The sequence below is a fragment of the Sceloporus undulatus genome, chromosome 7, assembly GCF_019175285.1.
Source record: "Sceloporus undulatus isolate JIND9_A2432 ecotype Alabama chromosome 7, SceUnd_v1.1, whole genome shotgun sequence".
NCBI lineage: Eukaryota > Metazoa > Chordata > Lepidosauria > Squamata > Phrynosomatidae > Sceloporus > Sceloporus undulatus.
Window position 1 is genome coordinate 4868537 of NC_056528.1, and position 20215 is coordinate 4888751.

Here is a 20215-nt window from a genome sequence, read left to right on the forward strand (position 1 = left end):
CTAGTTAATGTGGAAGGATAGCCCTATACTTGGATAGTGCACAGTATTAATCATCCTAGGAGAGAGAGAAAATGTTCAGGAAATGTGCAAACCACACACAACCCACCACAGGTTTTCCCGTCCCTCCATCCTCTTCACAATACTTGCCAGCTCTCATGTTTTCTAAAGACCTCATCGTTTCCTGTCAGAGAAGAAAACCAAAGCCGTGTGGTAAGCACATCATCATCTCGATCAAGCGCACCACTGTATGTGGGGGAAAATATAATATGCATGGCCAAGAAAGTAAGATTCACATCAGCCGGACGTCAAAAGGAGTCGCAAGGTCCAATGAAATGTCACTAAGGTTTGAAAGTTGGCTGTTGTTCTCACCGCCTGCGACGTGGGAAGGAGATCAGAGACCATGTTCTTGCAGAAGACGGGTGAGAAAGGAGTGCCATTTTGGAAAGCTAACACTCCCCATGGCATTTCAAATGTCAATACACCAAGACCTTGGTATCCACTTGAGTTTGGTCCCAGTGGACTCACCATAGATACCATAGGTCCACTTGACGTGGATGCTCAAGTCTCATTAGATACAATGGTGTGGTAAAATGATGTCCCTGATATAAAATGGCAAAACCAAGGTTTGCTTTTGAGCATTTATATACAGTCAGCCCTCTGTATCTGTGGATAAAAAATCGAGCATTCATGGGTTGAAAATATTTTTTAAAATATACATTCCCAAAATCAGACCTGGATGTTGCCATTTTTAACTAAGGGAGACCGTTTTACCGTGCCATTGTATATAATGGGACTGGAGCATCCACAGATTTTGGTACCCGTCGGGGGTCCCGGAACCAAACCCCAACAGATTCCAAGGGTCGACTGCATTTTAAAAACATTTTCAAGTCGTGGATGCTGGAATCCATGGATAAAGAATTTGTGGATACAGAAGGCCAAATGCACATAAGGGAGGCTTAGGTTGCCCATGTGAGGAGGAGGAGTGAAAGGTGTGCCTCCCAAAATCAACACACTCGTCTATGTGAGATCATTGCTTTCACACAATTCACACATCTTCACACATTCCTTTCACACAATCCAGTGGGTTTCACGACTCAGTAGAGGTTAGATCCTGGATCTCCCATATTTCAGTCTGGCTTGATATAGATGGGCAGGAAGCACCAGCATGAGGCCGATTCTAGGGCTCAGGAGTGCGCATGCTCCTGAGCCCTAGAACGTGTTGGTGACGCCACTATTGAGTGGCACCACCCACATGGGGGCGTGTCCATGATGCAAGCATGGCGCCATGTTTGCACGTCATAGTGCCATGCTTGCGGCACTGATGCCAATGGCGCACTAGTGGCATCCGCCACACTACTTAAAAGAACCTGGTTTTTCCGGGTTCTTTTTGGTCTGGAGGGACACGGCGCGGTTTGGCTGGTCCTGGTGTAAAGCTATTAGATCTGACTAGTATGCCTTTCAATGTAAAGAATCTGGGACTGGAAAGCGATGAGGAGCATTTGCTGAAACGGACACTAAGGCCAGGTTATGCAACCAGTTATAGCCTCCGGATGGAAAGACGAACAAAAACGGAAGACGGATAAAAGAGAACATTGTATTTCAGAAGATATAATGTTTGGTTTGATATTAGAAAGGAGAATGGGGTGCATGGCTCCAGAGAAAGGGGGCAACTGGCTCAGGAAATCGAATCAACAGATAGAAATAGCGAAAGAACAGGAGCGGTACGAAAGTATAAAAGACACAATTAATATGATTCTCCGCTTCAAAGGAAAGGGATTTTGAATAAATGATTGTCTTGTTCCCGAAGGGCGTGGGAAAGAGATAGTAGAAGGAGGATTAATATATGGGTTATTGGGATAATACACTCAATATACGTTAGTACTAATGGTTTTCTATTAAATCTTGGGTGTATCAATTTTGTATGTGTGTGTATATAGGTGTGTAGTTTTGTATGTATATGTGTGATTTTATACACACACATATCTGTATGTGTGTGTATAAAATCACACATATACATACAAAACTGATGCACCCAAGATTTAATAGAAAACCATTAGTACTAACATATAATTATCGAGTTAATTATCCCAATAACCCACATATATTAATGCTCCATCTATGATCTCCTTCCCACTCCGACTCCCCAAGGGAACAAGATTATCATATACAAATAATGGCTGTCAACTATCCCAAAAAGGGAGATTTAATTCAATCTTTCTTTCCGCATCCATGACCCGGATTGCTTGTTGTCGGTTTCGGTGTACCCAGGAGCGCCAGTGGCATCTTTTTCTGCCAATCATTATACCCTTTTGTTAATGCCAGGGCAGTATAAAGGCATGCTGACCAAGGCCTGATTCCCACCACCTATAGAATCATAGAGTTGGAAGAGACCACTAGGGCCATCCAGACCTTTTAAACCGGGTCACAAATCGGTTCAAATGATCCTGGTTCCCACTTGAACCGAATCGCTGAAGCGACACAGAGAGGGGGGACATGCGCTAGACCCATTTAACCCGCGTCTTTTTGACGCTGATTTTCCCCCCGCGTCTTTTTGGATAAGCTGATTCTGCGCAAGTGTGAACCAAATGCGGATTGGAGTCAATTTAAATTTGCTCTTCAACCAGGTCCATTTTGAATCAATTCATTCATGGAAGTGAACCACAAGTGGGTTATTTTACAGAGGGAAAGTGCCATCAGGGCAAATGTAGTGGGAACCAAACTCCACTGTTGAATCAATCCATCGATTCGGATCGCAAACTGATTTATTTGTAAGTGGGAATGAGGCCCAGAGTTCGAATCCGACTCAGCAATGGAAACCCACAGGGTCACCTTGGTGACACTCTCTCGGCCTTGGAGGCAGGCAATGACCCTCTGGACAAATCTTGCACATCTTGCAAAGAAATCCCCATGGTAGGTTTGCATAACTCAGAAATGACTTGAGGATACACCACAACAAACAACATGGTGTGAGCTCCAATTCAATGCACACATCTTGGGGCTGCCTGTGAAATTCAGGAGAGCATAAAGTCTCAACTGTAAGATGACAACCTGCATAGACCCAGAGTTCAGCGCATTAAATCTGCTGAGAAGAAGGAGTGTTTCCTCAGTCATACATGCCTTGGTAGCTGCAAAATAAACTGTATGCACCTAGTTCTGACCCACGAGGGGAATTCCTTGGAGACTGAACCTTCAAGTTGTGCTATCCTGGGTAAAGAGGACATTCCATGTCACACAGTATATAGACATCCAGCTCTCTTCTATGCCAACATTCTCTGAAGATGCCAACCACAGATGCTGGCGAAACGTCAAGAATAAACTCTTCTAGAACAGTGATGGCGAACCTTTTTGAGGCCGAGTGCCCAAACTGCAACCCAAAACCCACTTATTTATTGCAAAGTGCCATGTCCCTCTGGCTTTCTAGTAACAAACTCTGGCAAACTCTGTGCTGGGACGATGGGACATGTGCCCACAGAGAAGGTTCTGAGTGCCACCTCTGGCACGTGTGCCATAGGTTCGCCATCACTGTTCTAGAACATGGCCACATAGACCGAAAACCCCACAAAAAACTATGGATGACAGCCATGAAAGCCTTTGACTTCACAATCTATTTTCACTTTCATACCATGCTATTCATTGTTTCATAGAGGTTTGTTGGTGGCACCAACCATGGTGGCACCATAGGTTGGCAGACTACATGAAGGTGGATTTCCAAGTTTCTGTGATCTCCTGAATCCTAGTCCAGCACTCAAACCACTATGCCATACTGTCCCTAAGAGTGACTGATGACAAACATCTCCTAAGGTTTTCGTGGCAAGCTTTCTTCCGGGGACGTTTGCCACTGGCCTTCTTCTGAAGCTGGTTCAGATATTGGACTAGGACTCTGGAGACCAGGGTTTGGCTATGGAAACCCACTGAGTGACCTTTGGTGAATCGCATTCTCTCAACCTTGGAGGAAGGCAAAGGCAACCCCACCAAACAAATCTTGCCGAGAAGATCCCATGATAGGGTTGCCCCCTTTGCAAAGTCCCTTTTGCAAAACATATATGCATGAGCATGTTGCAAATGAGCCATGGGTGGATGAGATGCCCTGGAGAACAAGGTTTTGAAAACAGGAACATGGGCATCAAAGATGGTTGAATGTGCTTTGCCATGTTGGGCCACAATGGCAGAGCAAAGAAGAAACTGGGTTAATGCCTCCCTGCCGGGTCTGCTGCCCTTTCTAAGCCTCTCCGGTTCAAGATGAATCTGACTTTTTGTATTGAATGGCAGTTCACCGTAACCAGAACCGAGACATTTGTTAAGGTCATGCTTGATACATTTTAAAGCATTGCTGACATCCGGTCCGATAACAGCGATAAAGGCTGCGTCTGCCAAGATGTACCATCACTGTCTGGTGATCTTTGTCTCAACTGTCTCCAAGTTGTGGGCCAACACTCAAACCAGAAGGCTGTGCCGGATCTTGGAAGTCCCATAGTTTAACAGTATCCTGGGGAAAGTACAGTCGGCCCTTCTTATACACGGATTTTTTTATACACGGATTCAAGCATCCATGGTTTGAAAATGTTCCAAAAAAGTATACATTTTAAATATCAAACCTTGATTTTCCATTTTTATAAGGGACACCATTTTACCATGTCATTATATTTAATGGGACTTGAACATCCATGGATTTTGTTATCCACGGGGGATCTTGGAACCAAACCCCAGCGGATAACAAGGGTCCGCTGTACTTCTGTGCTATTCATCCTTTTATAGACTTCTATTTATGGGGTCACCATAAAGCGACAGATTACTTGAAGGTGGATTTCCAGGTCCGACTCCTGAATCTTAGTCCAACGCTCAAAGCACTAGACCAGTGGTTCCCAAACTCTGGCTTTCCAGGGGTTTGAGGCTTCAGTTCCCAGAATCCCAGACTGGCTGAGACTGATGGGATCTGGAGTCCAAAACACTTAGAGAACCAGAGTTTGGGAATAACTGCACCATACCATGCTATCTCTCTAAAGGTGACTGGTGGCAAACCTCTCCAAAGGTTTTTGCGGCAAGCTTTATTCAAAGGACGTTTGCCATTGGCTTCCTTCTGAAGCTTCAGGTTCACCCAGCGGGGAATTTGAACTCTGGTCTCCCAGAGTCCAGTCTTCAGACTACTACACATCACAAACATTGTCCCCATCTTCAAACAGGGGTAAAAAGAGGATCCCAACCATTATCGCCCAGTTGGTCTTACATCAATACCAGGAAAGATTCTGGTGCACATCATGAAACAGAGAGTCTGTGGACATCTAGAAGGCAATGTCATAATCCCAAAAAGTCAACATGCCAGACAAACCTTATCTCTTTCTTTAATGAAATCACCAGGATCTGGGTTTAAAACATGTGGGTGAAGCATCACCAAGTAGCAGAAGAAGATTTGGCCAAGGCAGTGGCTTTTGCCATCTAAGTAAGTTACAGTAATGTTACCTTAAAGTTCAGGGTATCTGTCAGTGACATCGGGACTTTAACTGGGAAACACAGTTCCCTCTTCTGTTGACTCTAAACATTGCAGCCGATTTAGAATCAGAATCGTCGAATCCAGTTCCTCAAATGCATGGAGTGCAATAGGAGAAAGCGCCAGTGTGGTGCAGTAGTTTGCGCATTGACTCCGAAGTTGGGAGACTAGTGTTCAAGTCAGCCACAGAAACCCACTGAGTGATCTTGGGCAAGATTTTCATCTGTAAAATGTTGGCGGGTATGAGATACAGCTTTAAAATTCATGGTGGTAGTGGTTATGTGTCTTCAAGTCATTTCCGATGTATGGTGACCCTATCAAGGGTTTTTCTTGGCAAGTTTCATCGGAGTGGGTTTGACATCGCCATCCTTTGAGGCTGAGAGAGTGCGACTTGCCCTGGTGGCGCAGCGCTTAAATGCCGATACAGCAGCCACAAGGTTGTGAGTTCGATCCCAGGCAAGGCTCCAAGGTCCACTCAGCCTTCTATCCTTTCGTAGGTTGGTAAAATTAGTGCCCACTTGTTGGGGCAATTGGCTTACAGTTTGTAAACCACCTAGAGAGTGAGTGCACTGATAAGTGGTATAGAAATGTATATGCTATTGATATAAGGTCACGCAGTGGGTTTAATATGGCTGAGCCTAGTCTCTGGAGTCATAGTCCAAAGCTAGATGAGCAGTCAGCTGTCAGACTCCGGCTGAAACGAAAAGGTCTCCATTGGCTTTTGCAAAGCTAAGGATGCTCCAATCTAACCTCTCTAGGAAGCTTGCCAAATCTCAGGGCCTGGTTCCAAGTCTCCAGATTTCATGGTTCATCTCCAGGTAGGTGGGCGCAACTCAATGTGGAAAGGGCTATGTGCAAGTTTCCAGCTCAGACAGCTTGTTACAATGTGCAAAGCTTAATTCATTCTGAAGTCAAAGGCTTTCATGGCCGGCATCCATAGTTCTTTGTGGGTTTTTCGGGCTCTGTGGCCATGTTCTGGAAGAGTTTATGCCTGACGTTTTGCCAGCATCTGTGGCTGGCATCTTCAGCCACATTTCTTAATTCATTAGTTACTGAAGCATACAAAGACTCTCCAGAAGGGTTATGCATTTGCTAGAGGCTCTACTTGGACCTTGGTTTTAGGTCTCGAAACCTCAGGGCCTGGGATGAACCTGAATTAGTAGCCCTTTTAGGAGCTTGGGACATGGGCAAGATCATATAGGGAGAACTTGGTCCTTCAGATAACCTGGACCCAAACTCTATTGGGACTGTTTCTCCCAAATCTGGACTGTTGGAGAATATGGAAGAGTCCCTAGAAGTCATGCTTCAGGACATGCAAAATTTCATACCAAATTCAGTTCTGCGTTTTACAAAATTGGGCATGAAGCCGAATGCCAAGTTAAACCATCAATGTGACTTAATGCCATGGTTCTTAAGCAAAGGGAGAGTGCAGTTGGTCAGCCTGGATAGGAAACCACCCAAGACCTCAGCACTGTAGTCCACCAAAATATGGAAGGCCACCTGGTTCCAACCCTTGCCTTATGAGTGGCGGGTTTGGCCTGGAGATGAGACCACTGAAAGGTCGAATCTGCCAAAACCACGAACTCGAATCAACTGGCAGAAAGTCCCTTCTGGGTTTTGAAGACTGCTGAGTCCTGCAATAGGAATGGCTTCGGTTCTTCAAGACGGGAAGAGAAATTCTGCAGCTCAGCACCTTGCAGGTAAAGTCCCTCCACGTCACTGCGGCAGATAGAATCAAAGGCGGCACATCGGAGGAACCAAATCGGCACCTATTTTAAGAGCACCGAAGCAGACACATCTTTTGCGTAGGCAGGTTTTCCACCCGCTGAGCTTTTCCCCACAAATAGGTGAGGAAGGAAGGCTTCAAAGGCTGGCTGTCACCTCACCAAACCAAGTGGCATCGGCTTCCTTTCTCACATAGAGAAGCACTTCTTGGTATGAATCACATTTGGTGAGCGGAACTCATGCCCACAATTCGGTCATGGGTACTTAGTTGACTTTGATTTGTTTTGATTCCGCCTTATCTCTTCTTTTTTCATCCGAAAGCTCTTTCTTTTTTTGGATCCAAAAAAGAAAGAGCTTGTTCCAGTAAGGTGCAACACTGCTTTCGTTTAAGTCAGTGATTCAGCTTTGTATCCTGCTTCATGCCCAGTTTTGCAAAATGCTTCAGAGCAGGGAGAGCTGAATGTTGTATTAAATGTTGCATGCCCTGGAGCATGGCATTTAGAGTGGCATCACCAAGAGGTGCAAGGGATGCGGACCACACCAGGTGACACCCTAAGAGCAATAGCAATGGCAAGTATATTTCTATACTGCTTATCAATGCGCTTAAGCACTCCCTAAGCCGGTTGCAATGTGTAAGTCAAGTGCCCCCAACAAACTGGATACTCATATTAGTGACCTCAGAGGGATGCCAGTCTGAGTCGACTCTGAATCCCTAGCTGGGATTGAACGCACAACCTTGTGGTTTCTTCATTTTGGCCCCAACTTGCTGCCAGGTTGTGCAAGTGTGCTCTATTCCTTTCTGATCCCACACCTATCCAGTTTGCCATCCAGTTCTCTCCAGGGTTTTCAAACAGAGAGGGCTAAACATCTCCCCAAATGACAGTCCCCAGAATCACATAGCACTGGCTCGTGGCAGTTAAAGGGGTGTCAAATTGGATTGTTCCTGCAGTGCGGATGCAGCCAGGGTTGAACAGAGGTCTGGCGGCTGTTGTTCTGCAGTTTATCTGCCCAGCCAGCCTCAGCAACTCATTGTATTCGAAGGGGAGCAGATTGTTGCCTGATGTTTTGCTCTCGACGCTTTAATTCATATCACTCAAGAAGGAGAGATGCCATTGCTGCCTTCTCCTCTGGATCTGCAACTGCCCCCTGAGATGGACCAGGCCCTGCCTCTGCATGCGCCATGGCACTATGCTAATACTACTACTATGCTAATACTACTACTAGCTGGCACTCGTCTTTTGCTTCTTCAAAGAGTTCTTATCATATCTTACCTGGGGAGGCCTTCTCCAGGTAAGATATGATTAGAGCTCCTTGTGTGCTTTGGGTTTAAAGTAGGTACGGGCCTCTAGCTGTTTCTGGGCAGCAAATCCCATCATCTCCAGCCACTATGAGTTATACCAGTGATGGCGAACCTATGGCACGCATGCCAGAGGTGGCACTCAGAGCCCTCTCTGTGGGCACATGTGCCATCACCCCAGCACAGAGTTTGCCAGAGTTTGTTACTAGCAAGCCAGAGGGACATGGCACTTTGCAATAAATAAGTGGGTTTTGGGTTGCAGTTTGGGCACTCGGCCCCTAAAAGGTTCACCATCACTGAGTTATACTGTCTGATAATGATAGGAGCCACAGTCCAATGACACCTGAGCATGCTTTAGTTGTGCCCTCCTGCATGGCAGGGGTTGGATTTCATGGTTTTTGCAATGCCTTCCATGTTATGATTCTATGACCTGGCGCATAGGGCAATGGCCAGAATATGTCACTCACAGGATTCTGCACAATAGTTTTACTCCAAGTATGGCTGAGTTTGGATCTATCCCGTGATGCTTTTGAGGTTATAATGTCATAAATCCTTGCTTGGGACTGTTATTTGGGACAGTTGGTCCTTGGTATCCACTGGGGTTTGGTTCCAGAATCCCCCATGGATACCAGAATCCGTGGATGCTCAAATCCCGTTAGATAGAATACATGGATTTGGAAATACAACAATCCATCCATGTTTTGGCTTTATTGAGTAATGTGAACACCTCTCAAATACACACAGTGCATCTTCCTATGTTCTGTATTTAGTACTTGAAAAGCACCTAAAAAAATAAGGTGCTGTGCAATGAAAACCCCAAAAGAGACCATTCCAAAAAATGAAATCAAGACACACAAAGAAGAAGAGGGAAGAGGGAAGCATAAGCGGAAACTGGGTTGAGGAGGAAGACACAAGCAAGCGGAGGACCAAACCAAAGGTCCATTCTTTCGGCGTCAAAGTAAAGGGTGATCGGATTTCATTTTTCTTCCCAGAGAAGGTCAGTTTTGCACAAGGCTGGATTTGCTGTCAGTTTGCTCTTCCTGAATAGGGATTCGAAAGCTACTCCTTTCATCTGAAACAAAATAAGGGGAAGGAACAATAAGGATAGTGCATCCCTGGAGATGAAATCAGATGCCTTGGGGGGTTCTGTCCAGGACCCGATGTTACTTGACATCTTTAGATGACGGAATAGAATACATGTTTGGAAAGTTTTCAGGTGACACCAAATTAGCAACGGTAAGCAATGCCCTAAGGGACAGGATCAAGATTCAAAGTGACACTGACAGATCATGGAGTGGAGCCAAACTCACAAAACTGAACTCAACAGAGGTAAATGCCAATGCAATTCTGGGCCACATCGACAGGAGTATAGAGTCCAGATCGAGGGAGGTAAGAGTGCCGCTCTAGTCTGCTTTGGTCGGATCTCATCTGAAGTACTGTGTCCAGTTCTGTTGACAATCACAGAATCATAGAGCTGGAAGAGACCCCAAGGGCCATCCAGTCCAACCCCATTTTGCCATGCAGGAACTCATAATCAAAGCATCCCCATCCAGCTTCTGTCTAAAGACCTCCAAAGGAGGAGACTCCATCACTCTCCAAGGGAGCATCTTCCACTGTCAAGAAGCCCTTACTGTCAGGAGGTTCTTCCTAATGTTAAGGTAGAATCTCTTTTCGTATAGCTTGTACCCATTGCTCTGGGTCCTAGTCTCTGGAGCAGCAGAAAACAAGCTTGCTCCATCCTCAATATGACATCAGATACTTAAACAGGGCTATCATATCACTTCTTAACCATCTCCTTTCCAGGCTAAACATACCCAGCTCCCCAAGTCATAGGGCATGATTCCCAGACCCTTCACCATTTTAAGTCCTGAACAAGTTGACACAAATTAAACATATATATAACGAAACATTTTGGTTTGGTGGATTCATTCCTGCGATAGACTTACCCTCGTGTGGAAGACCTGACGGCACCTCAGGTCTCTCCAGCTGTTGATGCTTCTTCTTGGACTTCCATAAGAACAGCAAAAGGGCAGATGCTCCTCCTGCAACAAGCAGCAGCGCACCAATGACAAAAGCTGCTACAAACCCTAAAGAGAGAGGAAAGTCCCCAATTATAGTTGCCTCCACAATGGCTCTTCCCTTAAAAATAACAATTCCAGATCGCACACCAAAGCACACCCTCCAACATTGCGCATTAGGATGCAGCCTAAAGGATGTGGCCAGGCAATCACAAGCAAAGGTTATCAATGAGGAAGTACATAAAGACACTACTTTGAGGCAAACAACCCTGGAATTTATGCACCGAAGCTGCATCTGCACCGCAGAAACAATCCAGTTTGACGCCACTTTAATTGCTATGGAATTGTCCTTTGGTGGGACATTTGGCCGTCTCTGTCAGAGAGGCTTTGGTGCCACAACAAACTACAATCCCCAGAGGATCCCAGCACTCAGCCACGACATTAAAAGTGGCGTCAAAGTGGGTTATTTCTGTAGCGAGGAACTGCAGTGCACCACTTTAATTGCTGTGACTCAGTGCTCTGGAATTCTGGGAGCAGTACAGTAGTTTGCTGCAGCACCGGCACTCTCTAATCTACAGTTCCCAACATTGGATAGCATAGAGTCATGGCAGTTAAAGTGGTGTCAAACTGGGTTATTTCCACAATGCGAACGCAGCCTATGACAAAGGGACTGAATACTATGGCCAGTGGCAGTCCAGCGTACCCAAGAACTCTCCTCCAGCACCATATTTCAAATGGGTTGAGTCTCTTCCTATCCGCTCTCTTTTCATCTTTCACAACTATACAAAGAAATCAGAATTACAAATGCATGGACCATCCTGCCTTTACCAAAGGCCTGTTTCATCCAGCATCCTATTTGTTTTGGGGGGGGATTTGGAGACATGTCCTGAGATGAGCTTTCTCTTACTTGGATCAGATGTACCTGGCCTGGGTTCCTTCAAGTGAGTGGTCAAGTTAGCTTCCATTGGCCTGGGTTTTGTCGGTGGCGCAACCGTCTCCTGAACTGGGCTGGAGGGCAGTGAGATGGTTGTTGACCCTTTAGGTACAGAGGACTGGTCATCGCAGATTGCATCCTCATCCTGTTTCCCAGGGCGAAGAGTCCTTTTCCCTTCAGCCGTGCAACTGCCACCATAGATAAAGTGGAAGAAAGAAGAGTGGAAAGTCATTTCTCATGTTGTTGTTGTTGTGGTGGTGGTTTTTATGGGTGGAAATGCCATTGATTATAATTGCAAGCTGTTCCAAAAATGTGATTCTTCCCAGCTTTGGAACCCAAAGCCAAGCTCTGGAACATAATAGAGGCAGATCTCAGTTAAAGCCTCTGAGAAAGAAGCCTCTTTTTACAAAGATCTCATTCCCACTACCTTTTAAACCGGATCACATTTCGGTTTGAACCGATCCAAACAACCCTGGTTCCCACTTAATCCGAATCGCTGAAGCACTAGACCCGTTTAACCCGCCATGCACTAGACCCATTTAACCCGCCATGCACTAGACCCATTTAACCCACCATGCGCTAGACCCATTTAACCCACCATGCGCTAGACCCGTTTAACCCACCATGCGCTAGACCCATTTAACCCACCATGCGCTAGACCTGTTTAACCCACCATGCACTAGACCCATTTAACCCACCATGCGCTAGACCCATTTAACTCACCATGCGCTAGACCCGTTTAACCCACCATGCGTTAGACCCATTTAACCCGCCATGCACTAGACCCATTTAACCCACGTCTTTTTGACAATGATTTTTCCGCATCTTTTTCAATAAGTCGATTCGGCGCAAGTGTGATCCAGATGCGGATCGGAATCGATTTAAATTTGCACTTCGACCGGCTGGGGCGGGTCCATTTTGAATCGGTTCATTCGTGAATGTGAACCACAAGTGGGTTATTTTACAGGGGGGGGAAATGCAATTGGGGCAAATATAATGGAAACCACGCTTCGCTGTAGAGCATTTTAAGGAGCACATTGACTCGACAGATCAAATCTACAGGTGATATCAACTACATACTTTCTCCAATGCCGACATTTGTCTGCCCCTCCTTTGGAAAAATAACCATCGGGACACGGGTCACATCCTGAAAAGACAAGACGCAACACGACATTCAGGATTTTAACAAGAGCGAGGGAAACATGGCAGTTATGCACATCAATTACGCACATTGATCATGCTCAGTTCAGTTGAATGCCTTCTTTTTTCATGTGCCAATCTGTTCCCTTTGGGCCCAAAGGGCCAAAATAAAGCTGCTTTGGGTCACTTTGGAAGTATGCTGTTTAAATGATGCATGTGTCCTAAGAGGCCAGAAGCCACGCCAAAGCCATGCTCCATTCCGAAGGACTGGAGCGCAGCTTTGGCGCAGCTTCTGGCCTCTTAAGATGCATGTGTCATTTAAACAGCATACCTCCAAAGTGACCTGAAGCAGCTCTATTTTGGCCAACATGGCCAGCAGTAGAATTCAAAGACATAGCCATGTTAGTCTGTAGAATCAGTATGTAGAGATCTTGTAGCACCTTTGAGACTAAAAACAGTAGTTGGCCGCATGAATAGCTTCCTCTCCACCAAATGCATCTGAGGAAGTAGACTCAAGTCCACGAAAGCTCATGCTGCCAACTTCTTTCTTTCTGCCAGTCTCAAAGGTGCTACAAGATCTCTCAACATGGCCAGCATGTCTTCCAGCATCTCTAGGTCTTCCAGAATGGCTCTGTGGTCAGCATCTGCCAGAGGCTGCATTGGAGGACCTAGTGATTTCTAGAGAGAACACTTCTCTAAGTCCTCCAGTGCAATTCTATGGTGAATGTCTGGCAGATGTTGACCACAGAGTTGCACTAAAGAACATAGAGATTCCTAGAGAGCCTTGGTGGCGCAGTGGTTAGATGTTGGCACTGCAGCCACAAGGTTGTGAGTTCGATCTCAGGCTCCAAGGTTGACTCAGCCTTCCATCCTTTCGTATGTCGGTAAAATGGGGACCCGGCTTGTTGGGGGCAATTGGATTACAGATTAGAGAGTGCTGAGTTCACTATGAAGTGGTATAGAAATGTAAATGCTATTGCAATTGCTAGAGAGGTGTTTGGGCGGGTTTTTAAGTCCTAGTTTTCCTACTTTCACGGGGCTCCTGCACCCTTAACCACAACAAATGTAAAGGGCCCAGTATAGCACATTGTGCAAGTGGCCATCGCCCGACTTGCCTTTCATCCAAATACCATACTCACTCTTTTCATCGCTTGTGACTGTCTCCGAATAGCCTGGGAGGCAGGTGCAATGTGCATCCGAATGTGCTTCACAAGGTTTTACTTCTTGGAGACCTCTATCTAGGGATACATGAAAAGTCATAGACCATTTTGTTTCAGTTTGGTTTAGGTAATAAGATAATAATTTGGTTTGGGTAATAACTCACAATACTCCAAATCCCAGGATTCGATAAGATGGAGGGATGGCGGTTAAAGCGGTGCAAAACGGCATTATGTCTACAGTGTAGATGCATCCTAGGCATGCCCAGCTTAGTACTTCATGTGAAGAGAAAGCCACATTGACTGCTAGGACCTGCTCCTAAGGTCAGGAACCTCACCTTTCTCGCAGACTGTGCAACTCCTGCACCGTGAGTAAGTGTAGCTGTCGTTGTAGTAGTCCTCCTCACAGGGCTCACAGGCCGTCTCCCGGGAATGATCACAACGTTGCTTCAATTCCGAACCTACAAGGGAGAAAGAGATAGGTTTTGAGAAAGGGAAGAAGGCTCAGTTGGCGAAAGAACTTCTCCAGGTTGGAATGCAACACTTCTGGAGCTGCAGCATCTATGTACTGTGAAATATTAGATCTCGCTTGTGGGTTTTTCAGGCAATGTTGCCATGTTCTAGAAGAGCTTATTCCTGACGTTTCACCAGCATCTGTGGCTGGCATCTTCAGAGAATGCTGGCATGGAAGAGAGTTGGGTATATATATATAATGTGTGGCCCTGGGTAGGGAGAAGTATATATGCCCCACTCTCTTGCATGCCAGCATTCCCTGAAGATGCCAGCCACAGATGCCGGCGACACATCAGGAATAAACTCTTCTAGAACATGGCCATGTAGCCTGAAAAACCCACCAAAAACTATGGATGCCAGCCATGAAAGCCTCCAACTTCACAATATTAGATCCATTACCCATCTTCCCTCTGCGAAGCCCATTCTTCCATTTTATCCTCCTTGCAACTATCCCAGTTTGGTCAGGACGGTTCCAGTTAAGCTTCTGCCATGCTATTCTTTCCCAGCTACTTTTAAAATGTCCCAGTTTCTCTCTCCTCCTCCCACTTTCTCCCTTCGTCCGCAACTTATTTCTGCAGACTCGATTCCAAGTAGCTTGCACTCCATCTTGCCTTTCTCAGTACGCTCAAGCAAAAGCAAACAGCTGCATCCTCTCTTCCTGGCTCATCTGATCTTCATGCATGGCTTTTGCCACCTTGCCATTGCTTGGCAGCATGCATCCCCATTTTCCTCTGTGAAACGTTGGAAGGTCTGCAGCCCTGACTCTAGCAAATGTAGAGGAATCACTGTCCAGTTCCCACAATCCCATCACATCCATGGCAGCAAAAGTAGTGTTAAGACAGATTATTTCCGCAGGGTGGATGCAGCCCTAGTCTGACGCTGAGTTGGAAAACCTGTGCCTAGTGCCTCCAAGTCAGTGGGGCAGTGAATCCACTCCATGTTTAAGTCTTAGGTTTGGAAAACCTGAAACGGATTCACTGTCCCACTGACATGGAAGCGACAAACTAATGCCTTACTGGTTCAGCCCTATGTAGAATCGGATGACGACTCTGGAAACCAGGGTTCAATTCCCAGCTTGGCCACGAAATCCATTGGGCATGTCACACTCTCTCAGCCTCAGAGGAAGGCAAATGGCAAGCCTCCTCTGAACAACTCTTGCCAAACACACACACACACACACACACACACACACACACACACAGAGGGATAGATTTGCCTTATGGTCACCGCAACACAAAACAACAAGGCACACAACAACAAACAGAGGTGCAATGAGGACAATATTCACAGGGAAGAGGCAGAATATTTGCACACCAGTCACTATAAATGCTTACTGTGGCTGGGGTTAGGAGTCTTCATACATTGTGTGCTTCCAAACAAGCAAATGAAATCAATATACTATATCATTTATTGGCAAAATAGTTGTGCAATCGAAGTAACAGTGACCAGGGAAGGTATACTGCACAAGTCATCCTGCCATAGTGTAGCACTGTTGGAACTGTTCACAGTCCAATGCTATAAGGCTGAGAAAGTGTGACTTGCCCAACATCACCCAGTGGGTTTATATGGCCGAGCCAGGATTCAAACCCCGCTCTCCAGAGTTGTAGTCCAACACTGGTCCTTAGGGTGGCGTAATAGATCCGTCACATGGATTCAAGCTTCTATGTTGCATCTACAAAATGTTCTCTTTCAATAAGCTCTAAACGGTCCCCATAAATAAGGGTTCAAAAGATCTATGGGACTGTGAATTACAGGCTGCATCTGTGGAGAGCTCTGGTGCCACAGCCAACTACACTTCCCAGATTTCCATAGCATGGAGCCATGGTATGTAAGTAAGCCATAAAGCCACATGGTAAGCCATAAAGTAAGGCCAACCTGGATTATTTCTACAGTGCGGATGCAGCTTCCCATCTGTGAGAAGTTCTTTGCCCACCCTCAACAACTCAAAACACTTATCAATAGCAACACTTGCATTGTGAGCATGAAATACCAGGCTACAGAGTGTCTGGTGCCTTAGTATGCTCACTGGCATGCATCCATGTTAGAATTAAAATGCCATGTTCCCCAAAGTTTAATTACTAGCAAAGGATGGTGGGTACTTGAATCCCAGAAATGCATGCCACCAAGGTCTGGAGGGCTAGGTCTTTGCCTCTGACTTTCTTGCGCAGCCTGAGGTCCCATTCAAGAAGCACTGGATCTTGCAGCACCATTCAAACTATGCTCTCGACTCGACCCGCCTTGCCTTCCTGAACCTTTGGCAGTTGCCCCATGAACTCTGATCCTGAAGCATCACTCACCTGGAGGGCACATCTTGCAGCACTTCGTCCCCAAGGGGTATTCAAACTCCGAACACCGCGTCCCCCAAACGATTGGCACCAGACAGGTAAAGCCCACAAACCCCAAGATGGGCTTCATGCTCTGCCACCTGCGACTGCACATCTTGGTGGAGCCAGAAAGGTGTTTGCTCTTGCTGAGGATGGATGGCAAAGACAAAGAGGCCTATTGCGGCACTGAGGAAATTCCCCCAGGCAGGCCCCCGTTTTCTGCTTCTTAGTCAGCTCCATGTGGGCAGGGCACAAGATCAGCATTTTGTGTAAAGGCAGTGCCACGAGTCAAGGATCTGCCAGCAGGTAGATGGGACTCGGGACAAGCTTTGAAAAAGCTGTACAGTGAGATTCAAAAAGAGTGGGGCAAGAGGAAAGCTGTTTGTGGGTTTTGGGGGCTATGTGGCCATGTTCTAGCACAGTGATGGCGAACCTTTTAGAGACCGAGTGCCCAAACTGCAACCCCAAACGCACTTACTTATTGCAAAGTGCCACATCCCTCCAACTTTCCAGTAGCATACTCTGGTAAACTCTATGCTAGGTGACGGCACACGTGCCCATAGATAGAGCTCTGAGTGCCACCTCTGGCATGTGTGCCATAGGTTCGCCACCACTGTTCTAGCAGTTTATTCCTGACGTTTCACCTTCCAATATTTAAACAAGGCTATCATATCACCTCTTAACCTTCTCATCTCCAGACTAAACATACCTAGCTCCCTAAGTCTCTCCTCATAGGGCATGTTTTCCAGACCATCACCCAGAGTGCTCCTTTAAAGTTCAGGCTAAAACCCAAAGCGGATTTGCCAATTCACAGCACAGAAACCACCAACTGCCTCTGATACTGGCTATTCTGACTGGCAGCGGATCCCCAGAAGCTCCGGTCTACCACACAACTAGAGATTACCAGAGATGGCAAACCTTTTAGAGACCGAGTGCCCAAACTGCAACACAAAACCCACTTATTTATCGCAATGCTACGTACCTCTGGCTTTCTAGTGACAAAATCTAGTGAACTCTGTGTTGGGACGATGGCACGTGTGTCCACAGAGAGGGCTCTGCATGCCACCTCTGGCACGTGTGCCATAGGTTCGCCACCAATGGACTAGACTCTAATTTGGATAATACCAGGGTATAAAGACGGCTCCTGAACTTTAATGTCTTTGCCATTCCTCCCCTTTCTCCCAGTCAAAAAGAAATGCCTTCTCAAACCACTTTATATCTGAAGCCAACTATACCTGAACTAAAATGGAGGGATATTTTAAACCAAAACAAAACACACGCACATCATTTCATGTATGTACATTATATTGAGGAGGATAAAACTGAACCAGAAACTTTTAGCTAAAAGTTTGAAAGAACAAGCCTTGGTCCTTCGCCCCAGAAATAACATTCAAGCCTGGCTATGCGTCTTTCAAGCTTCCGTCCTCTGAGCATGGAAAAAGTACATGCTGGCTAGGCATTCGGGGAGTTGCGCTCCCGTAAGAGAACTTCCCCAAGCGCTGGCTTCATTAAGAGAGTGGGAAGTAGCCAAAGCCACAGAACCTGGTTAATGCTCGTTCCTTGCAAAAATGTTCCATGTTTTCAAAAGCACCATTGGAAAGCAGTTCTACAGAGATGCAGCATAGATGCCCAGTCATTGGGCATGTTCTTCCTTTAAAACAAAAGAGGGAGATGGCGAGAATATACCTAACAGATTGTGAGAATAGGCTCAATGGTGCATCCTGGGTTAAGAGTGTATTTCCATAAGCTGTAGGCATGTGTTTGAAGGGCCATTTTATATGAATCAACAAGAGGGTTGAATATGTGAATGCTTCTCTTTGGGAAATGATTCTGTGTTGAGCAGACCTATACCAGACTTAAACACAGCCAGACCAAATTCCCCTCCCCGCAATCCTCCTTACGAAACCTGTGTGTTCAGCCATTTTTGCAGAAGAAGGTAAAGTGTAAAATGAAACTGGGGGCGAGACAGAAGCATCCATATATATGACTTGCCACTAAACATTCTTGTCTTTGCAAAACCCTCTCTGAGTACCAATGCATCATGACAATATTCTCGGGGGAATTGTGGTATCTATGTGAAAGAGTGCCATGGTGGTGGAAGAGAGGGCAAAAGGAATAACCATTTCAAATGCAAAGCATAACAACCAGCCTAAGTGGAGACTGATCTGGAGAGGACCTGTGACTTAGCCATAAAACACACAGGAAGGGGTTTTCCAGTCTGCATGGAATATTCAAACATGCAATCTATGCACCTTGCCCTGATGTGGCAAACTCTGGTAAAAGCCCTGAATGCTAACCTAAGAGAAGAGCTTTCAATTCAAAACTCTACAAGTGTGGAAATGCATTCAGAGAAGCCCACTCCCTTCATGCAAGTCTCCATGTGGGTTCAATCTGTCCTTTTTGCCACACATGTTGCATGTTCATAGCATACGCCAGCATGAGAACTGTCATAGCCTATCATTTTCTATGTGGGCATCAAACCAGAGAGAAGACACCTGCGAGTAATAATACTGGCATATTTGTGGCAGTGGCCGGCCGACGCTAGAAGGAATTTAATGCTTTCCTTTAGACTCCATATACGTAAGACACATTTATGATGCACTGATCGCATTAGAAAGGAGAGCGGTGTTAGTGGGTAGCTTGCTTTTAAATGGGAATGACCACCAGTGTGGAAAGGTTGCCAGCCCCTGCCCTAAGACAGCAACGGGGAGGTGAATGGAAACAATTTGGTGTCAAAGAACGAAAGGCGCATGGAGAGGGAAACATGGATGAGAACGCATTTCAAGACTGTGCGAAGGTGCGTACAAATTAGAAGTGAAGCAGCCAGATCAATCCAATTCCAGGCAGCCTTGTATTGTAACATGGAACCTCTCCATCACTCCGTTGTTCAGAAAGTGACTTGCCAACCCAGGGTGAAAACAAAGACAATAGCTGTGGGAAACGCAGCCTCTCGGGCAGCAACTCTTCCCTGCAAATGCAAGCCCAAATTAACCCCCTTCCCCTGAGAATGACACTCCGACAACCCTTTCTTCCCACACCTCCTGAAAAGACATGTGGTCCTCAGAGAATACAAGTGCCTTTCGGGAGTCAAAGAGAAGAAGGAGAGACATGATGGTAGCCTTCAGAGGGTGCAACCGAAGCTCCCACAGGCAAAGTTGGTATGAGGACAGAACCGGGAACTTAGGGAGTCCTTCCTCTTGAAGGGTGGAGAGCTGTCTCTTTCTTTCCTCTTCTTTAAATATGTGCGGACGGCTTCCTTGTCTAAAACACCACACTGTATACACACAGAACACAGAGATAGCAGCAAAAGGGTAATTTCTTTTCTCTCTTTGTTTCGTTTTTGGAAAGCAAGAAGGTGCATTGAGAGCCCGGGGGTCAACGCCGTCACGCGCTCAGAACTCTTCGTGGACGTTCCGGGCATAGTCCATGAGCTTGCTGCCGGTGAAGTACTCGCTGTATTTCAAGATCTCCTCCTGCTCCAAGTGATGGTTCTGGTTCTCGTCGGCCACCGCGATCATCTGCTTGGCTTCGTTCAAGGCGTTGTACTCGTTCATGGGGTCCATATATTCCTGGGGATAGGAAGGAAAGGGTTAGCTAGGTCAGGGCTACATCAAGTGGAGTC

The 20215-nt window shown here is 46.2% G+C and overlaps 3 protein-coding genes across 3 annotated transcripts in view; all 3 read right to left on the reverse strand.

Annotated features, from left to right (window-relative positions):
• Window positions 1-9330: 9330 nt before the first annotated feature.
• Window positions 9331-12691, reverse strand: LOC121936396 (tumor necrosis factor receptor superfamily member 4-like). The gene is made up of 4 exons (XM_042478613.1): window positions 12540-12691; window positions 11433-11647; window positions 10454-10594; window positions 9331-9579 (listed from the first exon to the last, which is right to left on the reverse strand). Exons 1-4 carry the CDS (start codon window positions 12689-12691, stop codon window positions 9506-9508), a joined length of 582 nt encoding a protein of 193 aa, XP_042334547.1. The 3' UTR covers window positions 9331-9505.
• A 958-nt stretch (window positions 12692-13649) lies between these two features.
• On the reverse strand, window positions 13650-16716 carry LOC121936397 (tumor necrosis factor receptor superfamily member 4-like). Its single transcript, XM_042478614.1, has 3 exons — window positions 16567-16716; window positions 14095-14217; window positions 13650-13837 (listed from the first exon to the last, which is right to left on the reverse strand). Exons 1-3 carry the CDS (start codon window positions 16706-16708, stop codon window positions 13650-13652), a joined length of 453 nt encoding a protein of 150 aa, XP_042334548.1. The 5' UTR covers window positions 16709-16716.
• A 2709-nt stretch (window positions 16717-19425) lies between these two features.
• SDF4 (stromal cell derived factor 4) overlaps window positions 19426-20215 on the reverse strand; it is a 12429-nt gene continuing 11639 nt past the window's right edge. Inside the window, exon 7 of the mRNA XM_042479566.1 lies at window positions 19426-20162. Within this exon, the coding sequence (XP_042335500.1) occupies window positions 19986-20162 (177 nt within the window). The 3' untranslated portion in view covers window positions 19426-19985. The remainder of the gene's footprint in view (window positions 20163-20215) is intronic.